Here is a 16144-nt window from a genome sequence, read left to right on the forward strand (position 1 = left end):
GGGGACCAGGACCCCACCCCCGGATGCCTCCCACCCTCCCCACATCCAGCTAGTCTGGTCCCTCTCAGGGGCCCAGCCCACCTCAGTGTCGGCACCACAGCCTAAATCAGCGCCTCCCCGCCTCCCAGCCACGACCACCGCCGTTGGGAAGACGACCCCCGGACGAAGGGACGCTATCTCGGCTTCACACCCATGCCACAGACACAGACACAATGCGGGGTTGTGCGATCCTCAAACCTTTCATTGACAGCAGGACGCCCGGCAGTCGAATGTGAGCCACATGAGGGCGGTGGGCGGGCGCTTGCGAGGCAGGGTGGGAGGCGGGCAGAGGGCTCCTGGCAGGGATGTCCCTCCACCCTTGGGACACTGTGAGGGGTGTGGCTGTGGCTGTCACGGGCGGGGGGGGGGGCATAAATAACACTGTGGGCAGGACTCGGGCAGCAGGAGGGGGAGCGTGGGGCGGCCACCTCAGAAAGACCCACCCAGGCCACAGGGACATTCAGGGACGTGTGGGCCATGAGATACAGACATGGGGACACGGGGGGCCAGGAGGACACAAAAGGGGGTGACGGGTGGCTGGGGACACAAAGGCAGACACACCCAGAGAGACAGGGTTGGTGGGCAGGGCTCTGGAGTCAGCTCAGGGGCTTCCTCCCCAACACGCAGGCCCTGGACTCGCAGGTGCTGAGGTGGGACTGGGCGGCGGTCACTCTCCCCTCGTAGCCAAGCAGTGGGCCCCTGGCCAGGGGCCTGCGCAGGCGGGCCAATGCCCTGCAGAAGGGCCTGGGGGCCTAGGGCTGAACCTTGCCCTCGGGGTCCTTGTCATAGATGTAGCTGCCAACAGCTCCGGTGTTCACCCCTGTGGGGAGAGGGGCAAGGGTGGTAGGGGAGGGGTGGAGGAAGGGAGACTCCGCATCCCAGACCCTCCTGGCCACACTCACCCTTGGGTCCGAAAAGTATTCCGTAGCAGGGCTTGTGGCAGTAGGGCTGGCCGTCGTGCTAGGGACGAGATGGGGGCGGGGGTGAGAAGCGAGGGCAACGGAGTCCACACGCCCCACTCCCCCTGGTGGCTTCCTCCGGGTCTCCCTGAACCCTCGAGTTCTCAAAGCCTTGGCCAGGTCGTCTCACCTTGGGGGAGCTGGAGGGGAGGACAGCGCCGCCACGCCACGCCACGCCACGCCACGCAGCGCTGCGCGCACGCGAGCCACGAGGCTGGCCACCAGGGGGCAACGCCCACCGCCCGGCACCCCCCTCCCCCGCCTCCCGTCCCGGCAGCTGCGCGCCCCGCCCCCAACCGTCCAGCCAGCGCCCCTCTCACCTCCGCGTGCCCGCCTGGGGTCAGCGTCTTCCCGCAGCGCTCACAGCGCAGGCACGGCCGGTGCCAGTCCTTGCCCAGAGACGTCACCTTCTCGGCTGGGGACGGGAGAGGTGGTGAGGTCGGGGCCCCCCCTGGCGGAGACCTCCCAGGCTGGGGGTGGGCGCGGCCACTCACCAAAGTAGACTCTCTTGTTGCAGCGAGGACACATGTTGGGTTCCCCGGTGAACGTGGTGACGCTGGAGGCTGGGAGGGGGAGGAGTCAGGACGGGGCACAGCGGCTCCGACGCCCCGCCCCCCCCGCCCCCGGAAACTCAGCCCAGCCCACCTTTGCTGGGCCCCTTCGGGGGTCCGCTGGCCTTCCGCTCCTCAGCTCGGGCCACGGGGACCTCGATGGGGCCAGTGACCTGCGGTTTCTCGGCAGAGGGCTTCTCGTAGATGTAGGAGCCGGCACCTCCGATATTCACCCCTGTGAGATGGTAGGCACGGTAGGGGGGGTGGCCAGTGGGCTCGCCCACCACCCAGCCCTCACAGCCACCCCCCAACTTCTCAGAAAAGGGTCCTCCATGGCCCACTGTGGAGTCAGGACCCCCACCCAGAGGGCACCCGTGGGCTGCAGATTTCCGGGAAAGGCACGGAGGATGCTGGTCCTTCAAGGACGGGAGGGGCCAGCACGGGGAAGGAGACAAGGGGGCCGGGGGAATCCAAGGGTCCACAGCGTCCCGCCAGGCCAGCCCCAAGTCTCTGCTGGGCCGAGGATCGGCACTGGCCATGTCCCCCAGCGCTGGAGCAGATCACACGCCGTGGCGCCCCACCCAGGCTCACCTTTGGGTCCGAACAACGTGGCATAGCAGGGCTTGTGGCAGAAGGGCTTCCCGTCATGCTAGGCAGAGGGCAGGGCGTGAGGGCGGGGACCTGGCCTGGGCTCCCCGGCCCCCCCTCCCTGCCCGGGGGAGGGGCTCACCTCGGCGTGGCCCCCTGGCGTCAGCGTCTTGCTGCAGTGCTCGCACCTGAGGCAGAATCTGTGCCAGTCTTTGCCCAGGGAGCTCACCTTCTCAGCTGGGGCGGGAGGGGTGTCAGGGCCGGCGCCCTCCTGCCTTCCCGCGCTCAGCCGCCTGCTGCCCCCGCTGTCCCCCCCGCTCCTGGGCAGCCTCTGCGCCGGTCCCCTTCATCCCCACCCAGGAGCCACGTGGCACCTGCCTGCTCCCCCACCGTAACCCCCTTCTGCTCCCCGGGGGCCCTGCTCTCCCTCTGGTCTCAGGCACCCTCATCACCCTGGGTCACGGGCTGCAGCAGGGAACCTGGACGGGGTCCCAGCTCAAGCACCTGCCAATCCCCTCACCAGGACACCTGCCCCTCCCTCACACACACCCCCAAACCCTCCAATCAGGCCCTAATGGAGCTGGCAGAGCGCCCCCGCTGAAGGGTGGCCCCAAGCCTCCAGAACCCCTGCGAGAGGCCAGTCCCTGTCGCCACCATGGGACACCCGTGGGACAGGACGCCTGCCTGTCTATATTTGGCTTCCTCTCCTTAAGCTCTGAGAGCGCCCCCTCCACCTCCTGCCTCTGGCTGCTGCTTTGGCACTCAAGGTCTGAGACCAGCTGCTGAGGGTCACGTTGGGGCCCCTCCCTGTCCCCTGCCCCAAGCTGGGGCTGCTGGGCCACCTCCCAGTGGACGGAAGCTGAGGCTTCCCCAGGGGAGCACAGCAGGAAAAGGGCGGAGAAGAGGGCAGGAAGAAAGGCCGGAGCTGAGTTGGAATTCCAACGGGAAAGGGGCCCGGCCAGAGGCATCGGGGAGGAGGGGGGGCGGTCAGGTGGGCTGGGCCCCTTCCACCCTGGCAGAATCTGGCCAAGCCCCAAGAAGAGGCCAAGGACCAGTGGCTCCTCTGGTCCCCCTCACAGAGGGGCCCCCACCTGGACCAGGCCTCCCCCAAGACCCAGCAGAGCAGGGAGAGAGGGCCTGGCCAGGGGCACCCCGAGCCCCAGGAGGCCTGTGGGTGCTGCTGGAGGGCAGTGAGTCCCCCTGGTGGCCCAGGTTCGGAGCCCTGAGCGATGTCTCCCCACGGCCCTGGGGGAACCTGCTGGCCCCGGCCAGGGGCAGCACAAGCTTAGATCCCTCTGGCCACTGCACCAAGGAGGCTGGGACGCAGGCTGGCCAGGCCTCCCCCCAGGTCCATGCCAGGGCAGATGGGAGCTGGCTGAGCCCAAGGCGGGCTCGGATCCTCTCCCAGTTCTCCTTCTGGCCAGCGGCGGCCGAGGCAGCTGCAGCTCAGGGCTGCCAGAACCACTGGCTGGTTTGTAGGATGTGGCCACCTGGGGGCAGGGGAGTGACCCTCAGACCCACTGGCCAGGTCGACGGCCACACATTACCGGCCCAAGTTGGGAAGGCAGAATCGACTGAGTCTAATGGCTCGGAAGGGAACCGGCCCTCACCCGGCTGCTCGGTTGTCGGGGACACAAAGGCTCGGTGTCCCTGAGGTCACCCTGGGGTATCCTGGCCCAGGTTGCACTGTGCACACGCTTGGGGTGTAGACTGCTGGGGTGAAGCCTGATTGGGGGTGGGAGGGTTTGGCCCCCGGCCCCCGGCCCCCGGCCCTTTCCTCCACCAGGGCCTCCAGACCAGGACAGAAGCCAGCCGAGTCTGAGCCGCCTTTGTTTTCTACTGGGAGCCGGCGGCTGCCCAAGCAGGCAGAAGCGCTTTTCCGGGCTGTCCACGGGACTGTCGGCCCGGTCCTGAGCTAGCCTGACTGGGAGCAAAGTTGCGGGCAGCGGGGCTGGCAGGAGGACCCTGGCGCTGGCCCCCACCCTGAGCCTTACAGGATGAGCCCTGTCTGGGATGGGGACAGAGGGCTGGGCGGACTCCTGGGGAGGCATCCGGAAGCCCCTCGGCTTCCAGCCAGCCCAGAAGCACTCCAGGCCAAATCCGGTCCCTCCCCTCTGGGAACAGCAAACAACATCGGCCTCCTCCGGCCTCCTCCTCCCGCTCTGGCCTGCTGGGAAGCCAAGTGGCCATCTTCACCTCGGCCTGTCCCCAGTCCAGACCCGGACCACTGCCCTTAGGATGACAACAGAAGGATCGGATCCCCTGTCTGTCCCTGTCTCTCCCTGCCCTTCTGGCCATCCTGGCTTGTGCCACCAAGTCTGTCTGTGTGGGCGTTGGTGGGAGGCTCGGTGGGCAGGGACTTCGCCGCCCTGGCAAAGTCGGATCAGCCAGGATGAGCGAGAGTGGGTGAGCCAGACAACAGGGTCGGAGCGCCAGAGAGTGGGTGAGCCAGTGCTGGGGGGTGGGTGGGGCAGGTGCCGCCAACCCAGGGGGCATCCTGGCAGAGAGGACCCCCTTCTACCCAGCTACCTCCTCCTGAATGCCACTGTTCTGACCTTGAGGAAGCAGGGGGCCTGGCCACCTGGGCTCCAGCGTCCTCTCCTGCTTGTGGGGACTCGCTTGTCACCCCACCCCCGGGAAAGTCCTGGGGGGACGTGAGCCAAGGAAAGGCGCGCGCTGGGACACGCAGGAGGTAGAGGCCAAGGTTGCCCCCGCGTGGACTGAGTCCAGACAGAGCCCAGCCCCGCGTGGGCAGAGGTCGGGGTGGGGGTTGGGGGTCACGGGGTCGAGGCCACGCCAGCCCGGCCACGTGTCCGCGGAAGGCGGGACTGGGGACCGCGCGAAACGGCCGAGAGGGACAGGAGCGCGCGAGAAGCGCCCGGAGCTTGCTGCCCCGCCCGACCCCGCCCCGCTCGGCACCGCCGGGAGAACCGCGATGCGCCCGCGAACCCAGGGCTCTCCCCCAAGCCCGGGCGTATTCTCGGGGGTACCACGCGCCCCCCACCCGCCGGGCCTCGGGCCCCCGCCCCACCCCCATCGTCCACTTCGGGGTTCGGGCGTGGCCGCCCCCAGCTTGTCGCCGCTCCGCCCTTCAGCCGCACCCGCGTGGGCAGCGCGGCGAGCCGGGTCGGGGCCGCGCATCCTGGACCGAGAAGGGCGGCGGGGTGCTGGCCGGGCCCGGGCACTCACCGAAGTACACGGTCTTGTCGCACTTGGGGCACTTGGAGGCCATGGTCGGTGCGCTCCCGTTCAGTCCGTGTCCTCCGCCCGCGCCCGTCTCCCCGCCGCCGCCGCCGCCGCCGCCGCCGCCGCCGCTGCGCCCGCCCCGCCAGCCCCGCCCGACCGGCTGTCTGTGCTCCCATTGGTCTGCGTCCGGGGCGGGGCGTCGGGAGCCCGCCCTCGGGGTCCGGGCGCCGCGGGGGCGGGGGCGCACCTGCAGGGGCGGATGGGGGGCGACTGGACCCGCCGGGCGCCCATGGGTCGCGCGCGCGAGGTGGCCTCTACCCAGGCCCGCCCTGTCCTCGCCTGTTTCCATGGCAACGTCGGGGCAGCCAGCCGGGCCGCGGGTGGGGCTGGGAGTCCGCGGCCCCCTCGACTGGGGGCGTCCTGGCCAGCGAGGGCCTCGGCCCGGAAGGGCGGTGTCAGGACAAGCAGACTGACTCCCCGACGGCGGACCGGCCCGCCCTGCCCGGTCCTGGAGCCCGGGTCCCCAAGGGAACCCTACCCCACCCTGCCGCGCGCCGCCACCCCGCTTCCCTTTGTTGCTCGGTTTCTATAGCAACGGCCTTGCGGTGGGATAGGAGCGGGATTCCGGGCGGGCGCGCCACCGGTCCAGGCCCGGTCCCGGCCCCGGCCCCGCCTAACACTGTCAGTGGTGCCGAAGGCCCCGCGGGTGGAGGGCAGGGCGCCTGCCACTTCCAAAAACAGCGCGAGAGAAACTGCTGGAAGGGGGTTGGGGAGGGGGTGCCTGGCACCGAGGGGACCCGCGGGGCTGTGGGGCAGGCTCTGAAGTTGTCCTCCCCGAGCTCTCCCACCCGAGGGCGGTAGGGAGGGGAGGAGAGGAGGGAGAGAAGATGTTGGGGCCCCTGGAGTGCCCCTTTCGCGGGTGCTGTGGCCGGCCAAATGGGCGGACCCTGCCGTCAGCTTCTACCCCTATCCCCTCCCCCGGCTCCCGCCACGGGCATCCCTCGTCCGGACCCCACTAGCTTAGGGCCCAGGGCCTCTGACCTCCAGCTTGGTGGCGCCAAAGCACCCTCCGGGAGGGCCGGGGAGCTAGGGCTCTGCCAGCATTCGGGGTCTCTCCCCGGGGTCCACAGCCCTCCTGCCAACAGGGACCTACCTACCGTGCCTGACCACTCCCACCCTCCCTACCTGCACCTGGAGCCATGCAGGACCCGGCCCTAACCCAGGGGTCTGGGGGGCCTGGAGGACGCTGGGGCCACCTCCCAGGGGCTCTGCCTCCTCATGGGCTCTCCTCTGGACCGCCACCCCCAGCTGAGCCTCAAGTCTGGCAGATGGACAGACCCCCCCCAAGCCCAGACGACTAGGCCCAGTCTGGGCAGCGGGCTCCAGCCCCCTCACCCCCTGCCCTGTCTTTGAGGCTCTGTGCTGGACACTGAGGTCTGCCCCCCACTGCCCATTTCCTCTGCCTGGTGGCGTCCGGCGGCTCTCCTGGCCCCTGGTGCCAGCCAGCGTGTTCACAGTGGTTGGGTGAGCCGGTCTCACAGGGCAGTTTCATGGCAGCCCTGCCGCGGCCCTGCTCCCAGCGGTGCCCCCACCCATTTGCACTCACACCCTTCAGCCAGTGCCATTTCCGTGAGTGAGGACAACAGCCCAGAAACATGTGGCCCCCCTCAGGCCTAACTGACCAGCCCGGCCGGCCCCCTCTCCCTTCGCACGCGGGCTCTGGCCCCGAGCCAGCCAGGGCAGAGACCAGAGGGGAGGCCTCAGCAGGCCCCCCTTCTTGGACAAGGTGGCCTGCAGGTCAGTCATTCACAACCCGCTCCTGGCTCAGGCTGGGTGTCCGGTGTCTCTGAATAATTCATGGGCCCACTGCCCCCCACTTGGCACCTGTTACCACCTCCTCTGTAGCTTGGGAGCCCCCGGGGACCCCCGGGGCATCAGCCTCCGTGACTCCACCCCGCCCCTGAAATTTGCAGGACTGCTGTGGAGGGCGGACTGGTTGGGCTCTGGTGTCGCCCAGCTTGGAGAGTGAATGGGGGTGGAGCAAAGGAATGGCACTGGGCCCTGGCCAGATGCCCTGGAGCCAGGGAGGGGAGAGTGGGGCAGCGCAGGTGCCCTGCCGCCCAGCTGCAGTGCCTGGGCTGATGGCACCGGGGCTGCTGTGGGCCTGGCGGGAAGGGGCACAGATCGCGGGACACAGAGCAGCGGTACCTGCCTCTGAGGCCACTGAGGGCTAGAGACTGGGGCAGGCGCAGGCCATGGGGCAGGCGCAGGCCGGGCCAGCTCCTGGCGAGCAGGCCGTGGGGCAGGCGCAGGCCGTGGGGCTGGGTGAGGACGGTAAGTTCGCGGGAAGCGGGCCGGGCCCGCTCCTGGCGAGCAGGCCGTGGGGCAGGCGCAGGCCGGGCCAGCTCCTGGCGAGCAGGCCAGTTCGCGGGAAGCAGGCAGGGCCCGCCCCGACGTGGCCAGGCAGGCCCCTCCCCTAGGGCCGCAGCGCTGGCAAATGGCACACGCAGGAGCCCAGTCTCGCTCTCCCACAGGGCCCCCAGGGCTGCGCCCAGCGGTGGGCAGGCGTCCAGGCTGAGTCCCTTGTGGGGACTCTTGTCCCCCTAAGATGGCCCTGGCCCTGGGGGTTGTGGAAGAGACGGCTACAGCCCCCTGCCAGGCCCACGAGAACAGACCAAAGCTGGCAAACACTCCTGGGCACCCAAGACCTTGCTCCCCCCGCCCACACCCGCCTCCCACCCCGCCGCTAAGCCTCGCCTCTGACCCCCAAGCAGCGGAGAGGCGGACACCCAGCCCGGGCCCTGCCAGCACAGTGCTGGGGTGGGGGCGGGGGACCCCCGTCTCCTGGCTCTCCGCAGGGCCTGCCTGTCCTTGGGACAGCGATCTCGACCAGCCTGGGGGGAGGGCCAGGTTGGGGGAAGGGGAAGTCAGTACCCGGGCCTGGGGAGAACCCTCCCCTTCCGTCCCCATCCCACCCCACCCCACCCCATCCTCAGGCCCCAGGACTGGAAAAGGCCCTGGAGGAAGCTAGTGTCTTTCTCAAGGTCACCAGCCCGGCCTCATCCCGCCCCCCACCCCCACCCCCGCACCGCACCTCAGCTGACACTGCAACGAAGCCCTGGGGCAGCAGGGGCAGCAAGGGGTGGTGCCAGGACCGCAGGTTAGAATTGGCTGTGGGTGGGCGGGGGGGGGGGGGGGGGGGGGCGGGCGCCACAGCCACTCCTCTGACACCCTGGCCCGCCACCCTGCGGGGCCCTGCAGCTGGGTCCTGGAAGGCCAGGACGCCCCTTATCTGTCTCCAGTGAGGGAGCAGGGTGGTTTCTATTTCAGTTCCCCAGCTGAGATGCCCACGCGTCACAGTGGGGCTGGAGGCACAGGAGGCAGAGCTCAGGGAGGGGAGCCCCTTGGGGAGGGCCTCGCTGACCCCCTCGGCTGGCGGAGGTTAGCGTGGCTCCCAGACCCCTCCCCACAGCGGCCTGGCCACACCTGTCCCCTGGGCCCGGAGCGGCTGTGCAGGGGGCCAGCCGAGGCAGGATGTCTGAGAGCGGACTTGCTGAAATCTGAGCAAACTCTCCCTGTGGAAACTCCACACCTGCTAGGGGTGGCCCTGCAGTTCCTGGCAAAAACCCGCAGACAGCTGGGGCAGGGCTCTGCCAGGAGCAGGCTGGCCGGCCGGCTGACCCAGCTATGCTGGCTGCCCCGACGGAAGCCAGGCACCTGCCTGTCTGGGTCCCAGGCCAGGTCCAGACCACCCCCTGCCTTGAACAGACACAGGGGGTCTCCGCTCCACCACCACCCCCCCACCCCACCCCCCCCCCCGCCACCGAGTAAGCACCAGTGAGCCCTGGCTGGACCTCTCCCTGCTCCCAGGGCCAGGTGGTGGGCATCGGGCCAGGGCCTCCGGGAGGCAGGTATGCGGGCCAGGCCTGCCACGCGCTGCTCTCCAGTGCCTCTCCCTGAGCGTCCTCCCCCGTGGCGGGCCGGGGGAGCCCAGGCTGGGAGCACCGGCTCTGCCCTGAGGGTGAGGTGGGCCCAAGACAGGGAGAGGACTGGGGACAAAAGACACGGAAAGGGCTAGTTGGATTTTTTGTTTTTATGAGTTTTTTTTCTTTGTTTTTTTTTAATATGAAAATTACTTGAAAAGACAAGGGGCCAACCCCACCAGGCAGCTCGGCTGGCCACTGGCCACGCCGATCCTAACATTCCAGGTGTAAGTTACAGAGCTTAAATTCATCTACAAAAAAAGTAATAAAAATAAAATTTAAAATGGCACCTTCAACAGAACACAAGGAAACTCCCGGCCGGCCCGCAGGCCCGCGTCGCAGGGCGAGCGCAGGGGCGGCCCCTCAGCTCCGCTCCGGCCAAAAAGTAAACACAAGCTAAAAAGGTGACTCCTCGGTGGCCCTGGAGTAAGTTAGGTGGCGCTTCCCCCCCGCTGGGGGCCGAGGAGCAGTCTCTCTGCAGGGGGGGGGGCGGGGGGGGGGGCGGGCGGGCGGGGGCACTACTGAAACCGGGCGGCGGGGCGGCGGGCGGGTGGCGGGCGGGCGCGGTCTGCGGCTGGAGGGCCTTGCGGGCAGGCGGGCGGCGCCTAGTCCTCGATGACGATGGGCTCGTCGTTGACGGGCGCTGGCGGGGCCGGCCGCAGCGGCAGGGTCTGGCTGGGGCGCAGGGCGATGGGCTTGTAGGGCCTGCGGGCCGCGCGCTTGGTCTCGGAGGACGAGAGCAGCTTGCGGATCTTCCTGTGATCGAGACACCGAGTGACGCGGACGAGAGACACGGACACGGTAGCCCCTGCCCCCTGCCCGCCGCTGGCCCTGGAGGCCCCACCTGGTCTCCTCGGTGGCCATGTAGAACACGTCATCGGGGGCGTCGATCCAGTTCATCCGCCGCCGCTTGACGGGGGGCAGGGAGCCCCCCCGGATCAGCCGCACCTTGGTGGGGTACGCCTTCCCGTTGAGCAGCAGGTTCCGGCTTGGTCCCTGCGGTGGGGAGGCGCCAGGGGTCAGCCCGGGGCCTCCACGTGGGCACCCAGAAAGCCCGAGGTGGCGGTCCCAGCGGGGAGCATGGAGGTTTGGCCACCCCAGGAGGGGAGGGGGCCCTCCAAGGCCCATGGAGACCCGCCGCCTGCCCCTCCTCTGGTCCCACTGGGCCTCCCAGATGCTCCCGTGCAGTGCCTGGCAGGGCTGGGGGGCCTCCCCCGAAGGCCCGCGGGAGCTGTGGGAACACACGCGTGTACGAGTGTGGAGGACGGGGGCCCTCCCTCTCACCATGTGCCTGGTCTGTCCGTGATTCGCCAAACCTGACAAGAGGGAGGAGAACAGGCTGTGAGGTCCGAGGCAAGGCACGTCCTGCACTCGACACACTCGCTGAGGACCCGCAGCCGAGACGCAGGAGACCTGGGCCCAGGTCCCCCCAGAGCCACAGCCCACACCCAGGTGGCGCTCTCTGGGTGGGGACCCGGAGTCTCGGATCTGAGCTCGCTCCCTTGACTGGGCCGCGACAACCGGGGCCTGGTCTACAGTGGGTATAAATACAGTGGCGCCGGGGAGCCCCTCTGCAAGGCGGCCACTCCCCGGGCAGCACCACTCAGACCCCAGGAGGCCGGGCCACCCTGGGCTTCCTCCCGAGGGGCCCCCAGCCCCCATCGCAAACCCTGGGGCCAGCCACCCAGGGAGGAGCTGATAGAAGCTCCTACGAGTGGCCAGTAGGCCAGGCTCTGGCCAGGGTTCCAGCGCTTCCACCCCATGGCCGGGGGTCTGGAGCCACAAGCAGCTGCCAGCGACTGGGGAAAGACGCCGTCCCAGGTCTCAGTCCACACTCCCAACCGGCGCCCGAGACCTGTGGCTCCCAGACACACGTGGGGCGAGCCTGTGGGCGGCCGTGGGAGCACGCACCCATGAGGGCTGGTCCCCACCACCTGCGTCCTGCCAGAGGCCTCCCGGGACCAGCTCCTCCCCAAAGTGCCCCTTGGCCACGGTTCGTCTCCTGACGAGCAGAGAAGAGCTGTCCAGCCCTCCCCTTTGCAAACCGCCTCCTAACTTGGAGTACCCCGACCCCGGCAGGGCAGAGGGAGGGGCCGTGGCACCCGGCCTGCAGCCCTCGAGGCCCCGTGCTACTTACCCAGGTAGGTGCCTACCAGAGGGATGGGTGGCGGAGGAAAGAAAGCACACGGTCAGCGTTACAGGGGAGCGCGTGCGTGCGGCAGGCCCAGAGGGCGGATGCAGCCGCAGATGCATCCGCGGGCCTGTCAGCCCATTAAGGCCCCACCGGTGCCAGAGGCCGGGCCTCGCCCAGACCCAGCTCCCGCCACCCGCTGCTGCCCCCGCTGCCCCACAGCACCCCAGGAAGCCAGCTGTGGCCTCCTCCCAGGGCTCGTGCGCAGCCCCCGACATCCCCACCCGGGATCTGCACGCTGGGGCTGAAGCAGATAGGTCTGGAAGCACATCGATCTCGGAAAACCCGACACAAGCAAAACGATCTCATCCCTCCCGCTAACCAACGGCCTTTTCACAGGTCAGACCACAAAGCCCAAAGCTGCCTGCTGGTGAGCACACGGCCCCCACCCCCTCCTGTGGGTGTGATCAGACCATCCCCAGGGCACCTGTCGCAGGGGCAGGCGAGCAGCCAGCCCCGCTGCTGGGACCACAGGGTCGTGGGTGAGGCAGCCAGGGCGGGGGGGCGGGGCCTGGTGCAGGCGAGAGCCTGTGTCCAGATGGGCTGAGATGGCAGGACCCGGCACCAGTACCACCGGCTGACCCTCAGCAGAGAGAGGGAGCGTCCAGGGGACAGGGCTGGGCCGGGTGGCCGCTGCTACCTCCCGTGTCCCCACGTCCGGCCCACCTCCCACAGATCCCAGGACAGCCAAGCCTCGGCCAGACCCCTGGGGCCAGTAGTCCTCCAGTCCTGAGCTTGGGGAGGGCTCCGGACGTGTCCATGCTGGCTGCCCCATGGAACTGGGGTACCCACACCCGACCCGACCTTGCCATCACGAGGGGCTGGCAGGAGGGGCTCCGAGTGCACTTGCCACATTCTTCCCTTCAGCTGCTTCCCTGTTCACCTCCCCCCCACAACACACACACGGGTCCGGCCGCAGGCAGACCCCTGGGGGGCCCTGGGACACCCAGGTCTGACACATCCCACACTGCCACAGTGGCTACACCCTCCTAGAGCAGCCCCAGCCCACGAACACCCCACCACCAGCTGAGGGGGCAGAAGCCGGGCCCTGGGCAGGTGAGAGGAGCCACATTCCAGAGGCGCCGACGGCAGGAGGGTCCCACAGAGGGCTGCCCTAGCACACACCCCACGAGCATCCCACCTCGCTCAGGAGAGGGCACTACTGCTGCCTCAGCTCTGGGACCCTCAGCCCTGGGACCCTCAGCCCTGGGCGCGCCTCCATGCGGGGCCCTGACCTGAGCGTCCACCCGGGCCTCGCCGACCCCCACCCAGCCATGCCGGCCATGCCACAGCTCTGTCCCACCTGCCCCCCAAGGAGACCAGGGTCCCAAAGCCCCCTACTGGGGCAGGGGCACAGGCAGGGTTGCAAGCACAGCGCAGGCGGCCACGCAAGCTGAGGCTGGCGGCACGCGGACAGTCGCAGCACGACAGCAGACGGTACAGGTGGGCGGCGGGGGCACCAGGGCCGCCGGAGCGAGGACAGTCCACTGACCGGCGCTGGGCCCGGAAGGAGGGGTGGCCCGCGAGCCGGAGGCCCCGGGGCAGGAGGCAGCGTTGGGCGAGCTGGGGGCCCGAGGGGCAGCGCTCCGGTCTTTGCCGAGCGACAGGTGAATTGGGAGGAGCCGGGGCAGCAGGGTGCGGCCCAGCCCGCGTGGACTGCCCTTGGACGTGCCCTGAGCCGTCCGCCGCGCACGCGTGAGCACAGCACACACAGGCACGCGCGGAGGGCTGGGCCTTACCCCTACTGGGCATCAAGAGGCGCTTCTTCACGTTGCCTGGCAGCGCCCGGCGGCAGGAGAGAGGAGAGAACACACGGTCAGCGGGCGCGGGCGCGGCGGGGGCCAGGGTCGGGTGCCCCGGGGCCACAGGCCGTGCTGGCCAAGCCCAAGGCCCCGCCGGACTCACCGTCCACCCCGTTGTGCTGCTCATAGCTCCTCTTGCCCAGGATGGTAGGGGAGCCGTTGTTGATGACGGGGGCCGACTTGGCCGGGGTCAGGCCGCCGAGCACGCCGGACACGCTCTTCACGGGGTCGGGCTTCGGGGGGCGGGGGTGGGTCTCTGCAGAGGCAACGCGGGCAGGTGGGCGCACTGCGGGCCCTCGGCAGCAGCCCTGCCGCCCGACTGTGGGCTGCCAGAGCCCAGGCCCATGGCGACCAGGGCCCGGGAGGGCACCGCAGTCCGGCACCCCCGGGCATCCTGCGAGCGGGGACAGCTGCTGGGGCCGGGCTCCTTGGCTCCTCAGCCCTGGCCGAAGGGCCGCAACACCGGTGACCACCGGCAGCTTACAGGCTCCAGACACCCATAAACGAGCGGGTCCACTCAGCGGTCACCGGAGCTGACGGCACAGGGCTGGCCACTAGCCAGACGATGAGTTTTAACGGCCCAGCTGGCTGGCAGAGGACGAGCCCACGAGCGCCGGCCTGGAAGGCACGGGCTCACACCTGCCAAGGCCCCACAGCCCTGGGGGGCTCGCAGGGAACAGAGACCACCTCCTCCCATGGGCCGGGGCGAGGCCAGCCCCAGGACCGAGCCTCCAGACGGCAAGTGCAGCCAAAGCCACCTGTGTCTGCTGGGAGCGCGCCTGGCTCACGGTTCTGGAACGTCCCTCACGAAGGGAATGCCGCCCCCACCGCTGGGGGGACCGAGTCCACCCAGCCACGCCCAGCCAAGCCAAGGGCCGCCGCCCCCCCTCGCCCAAGCCCCTGGCTGAGTCCCAGGAACAAGCCGGGCGGGGCCGAAGTGCGCAGGCTCCCCAGGCCACGAGGCCCCTCCCTACAGGCTGCTGCCTAGGCGTGCATGTCTCCCACCCAGCCGTGACCCTGCCCTGGGGCCCCGCGGGAGACGCCGATCCAGGCTCAGAGGCATCGCAAGAGCCGGTGCACCCGACCCAGACCCCTGGGGACTGCAGGGGCGAGGGGAGCAGGCTGGGGAGAGGCTGGGACCCCGGGGGGGTGAGGGATGCGGCAGCCGGGGGCCGGGGCTGCGCTGGAGGAGAGCAGGCTCACCGAGGTGCCGCAGGACGGCCTCCAGGGGCTTCCGCGCGGCCTGCTTTAGCACCAGCGGGCTCTGAGAGGCTCCGGGCAGCCGTGCCGTGCCTGTGGGGTGCGAGGCCTGGGTAAGAGCTCCCACGGGGGCTGCACACCCCGTCCCCAGCAGCCCCGCCAGCGCCCCTCCCGCAGGGACGCTCACACTCAGCCTTGATGGCCGCACTGTTGATGGGCATGTAGGGGTGCCGGGCGGCATGCCACGGGCGCAGGATCTCACGGCACAGGCGCCGGGCGATCCGCGTGAGCTTGGTGGTGTGCAGGTAGAAGGCCTGTCTCGTCTTCATGGCAAACTTGGGGCTCCCACTGCTCCGGGCTGGGATGCCGTGGGGGCTCTGCGGAAGGGGGCGAGCCGCCCCAACACAGCGCCATGACCGCGGGCCGGACCGCGGGGCGTGCGCTGGGGCAGGGTGGGGGGGACCGACTTACCATGTTACTGCGGTTGGGTCCTGGCCTCTCTCCATCTAACCGGGTTGGCATTTTCAAGCCACCATATTTCTTCCAATATGTCCAACAAGACGCGCAGAGGCGACACTGCATGTTAGGGGGACCCCAAGAATACCACTGGTAAGACTGGGTGGCTACGGACAACAAAGTTGGAAATAGACGGATTCTTAAGCAGAACCAGTGACGGCAGAGAGCATTACACAGCTGTCGCCCGCCCGCGCCCACCCCCCACCCTGTGGGCCCGGGCACCCGGTGCTCCCAGAGAGGGCTTCCCCGGCAGGGCGTGGCCACCGCCCCCAGGCTGGGCCCCAGGGCAGTGCAGGGGCGCCCAGGGCTGTGGGCTAGGGGCACCCAGATGCCGGGCGGGGCACTTACTGTAACAGCTCTCGCAGGCCCGGCCGGCCCCAGGGCTCTGGCCTGGCGCCCCGGCACCGTTCACCACGCCTGCCTTGACGTTATTGACGCTGATCTGGTTCGGGTTTGGCTTGTTACTTGGGTAAGGAAGGGAGAGAGGGGAGACGTCACGGGACCACCAAGCCCTGGGCGCGCGGCTCTGGGGCCCGGCAGCCCCAGTCCAGACCTGCCTGGCCACAGGGCAGACGCTGACCCCTGCCTGAGGGTGTGTGATCTTTCTCCCCTCGAGTTCTAGAAGCAGCTCCCACCTTGTCGACACCCCAGCTCCATCTGCCTGCGCTTAGCTCAGCTCAGAGTTGAACCCCAGGCCGGGCGGGGTCCAGTCGTGATACCCTATGCTGCCCCCACCTCTGCCCCCGGGCCACCACGGGCTTCGATGACAGGCCCCCGACTCTCTCTAGGACTCAGCCAGGACGGCACCACGGGGCCACGTGGGACGCGGGGACGGCGCCGTGGGGGGCGTACTTACTAGTTGGGGATATAAACTTGCTTTAACTTGCTCTCCGCTTCAGCTGCTTTCAAGCGTTTCTTCAAACACAGAACAAAGGGTCAGGGCAGCCAGCAGGTGGGTCTGGAGAGGGGATCCCCCAGTCCCCACGCTGCCCCCTAACCCTAAGTTCCCACAGGACCCCTCGGCCCCCGCCCAGGCCGGGCCCTCACCTGCTGCACGTATCTGTCGGTGGTCTTCCACATGTAGTAGTACTCGATGATGCTGGTGAGCGACTTCCAGGGGAGCTGGGGG

General features: G+C 69.2%; 2 protein-coding genes across 3 annotated transcripts in view; both read right to left on the reverse strand.

The window, feature by feature from the left end:
* Window positions 1-220: 220 nt before the first annotated feature.
* CRIP2 (cysteine rich protein 2) lies at window positions 221-5412 on the reverse strand. 2 transcript variants are annotated; one of them, XM_065871005.1, is made up of 8 exons: window positions 5327-5412; window positions 2280-2374; window positions 2141-2198; window positions 1644-1784; window positions 1493-1561; window positions 1319-1413; window positions 942-999; window positions 221-859 (listed from the first exon to the last, which is right to left on the reverse strand). In XM_065871005.1, the coding sequence occupies exons 1-8, from the start codon at window positions 5367-5369 to the stop codon at window positions 792-794; spliced, it is 627 nt and encodes a 208-aa protein (XP_065727077.1). In that variant the 5' UTR covers window positions 5370-5412; the 3' UTR covers window positions 221-791. The 2 variants fall into 2 exon arrangements, with proteins under 2 accessions (XP_065727077.1, XP_065727078.1); XM_065871006.1 differs by lacking the exon at window positions 1644-1784 and having other exon boundaries at window positions 792-859; window positions 1493-1554; window positions 2131-2198; window positions 5327-5369.
* A 4499-nt stretch (window positions 5413-9911) lies between these two features.
* Window positions 9912-16144, reverse strand: part of MTA1 (metastasis associated 1) — a 37386-nt gene continuing 31153 nt past the window's right edge. Inside the window, exons 11-22 of the mRNA XM_065872968.1 lie at window positions 16063-16137; window positions 15872-15930; window positions 15364-15479; window positions 14917-15122; window positions 14687-14876; window positions 14503-14592; window positions 13403-13555; window positions 13237-13272; window positions 11444-11455; window positions 10591-10622; window positions 10151-10302; window positions 9912-10062 (exon numbers count right to left, since the gene is read on the reverse strand). Coding sequence (XP_065729040.1) covers window positions 9912-10062; window positions 10151-10302; window positions 10591-10622; window positions 11444-11455; window positions 13237-13272; window positions 13403-13555; window positions 14503-14592; window positions 14687-14876; window positions 14917-15122; window positions 15364-15479; window positions 15872-15930; window positions 16063-16137 — 1272 coding nt within the window. The remainder of the gene's footprint in view (window positions 10063-10150; window positions 10303-10590; window positions 10623-11443; window positions 11456-13236; window positions 13273-13402; window positions 13556-14502; window positions 14593-14686; window positions 14877-14916; window positions 15123-15363; window positions 15480-15871; window positions 15931-16062; window positions 16138-16144) is intronic.

The sequence above is a fragment of the Phocoena phocoena genome, chromosome 2 (genome assembly GCF_963924675.1).
Source record: "Phocoena phocoena chromosome 2, mPhoPho1.1, whole genome shotgun sequence".
NCBI classification, from domain to species: domain Eukaryota; kingdom Metazoa; phylum Chordata; class Mammalia; order Artiodactyla; family Phocoenidae; genus Phocoena; species Phocoena phocoena.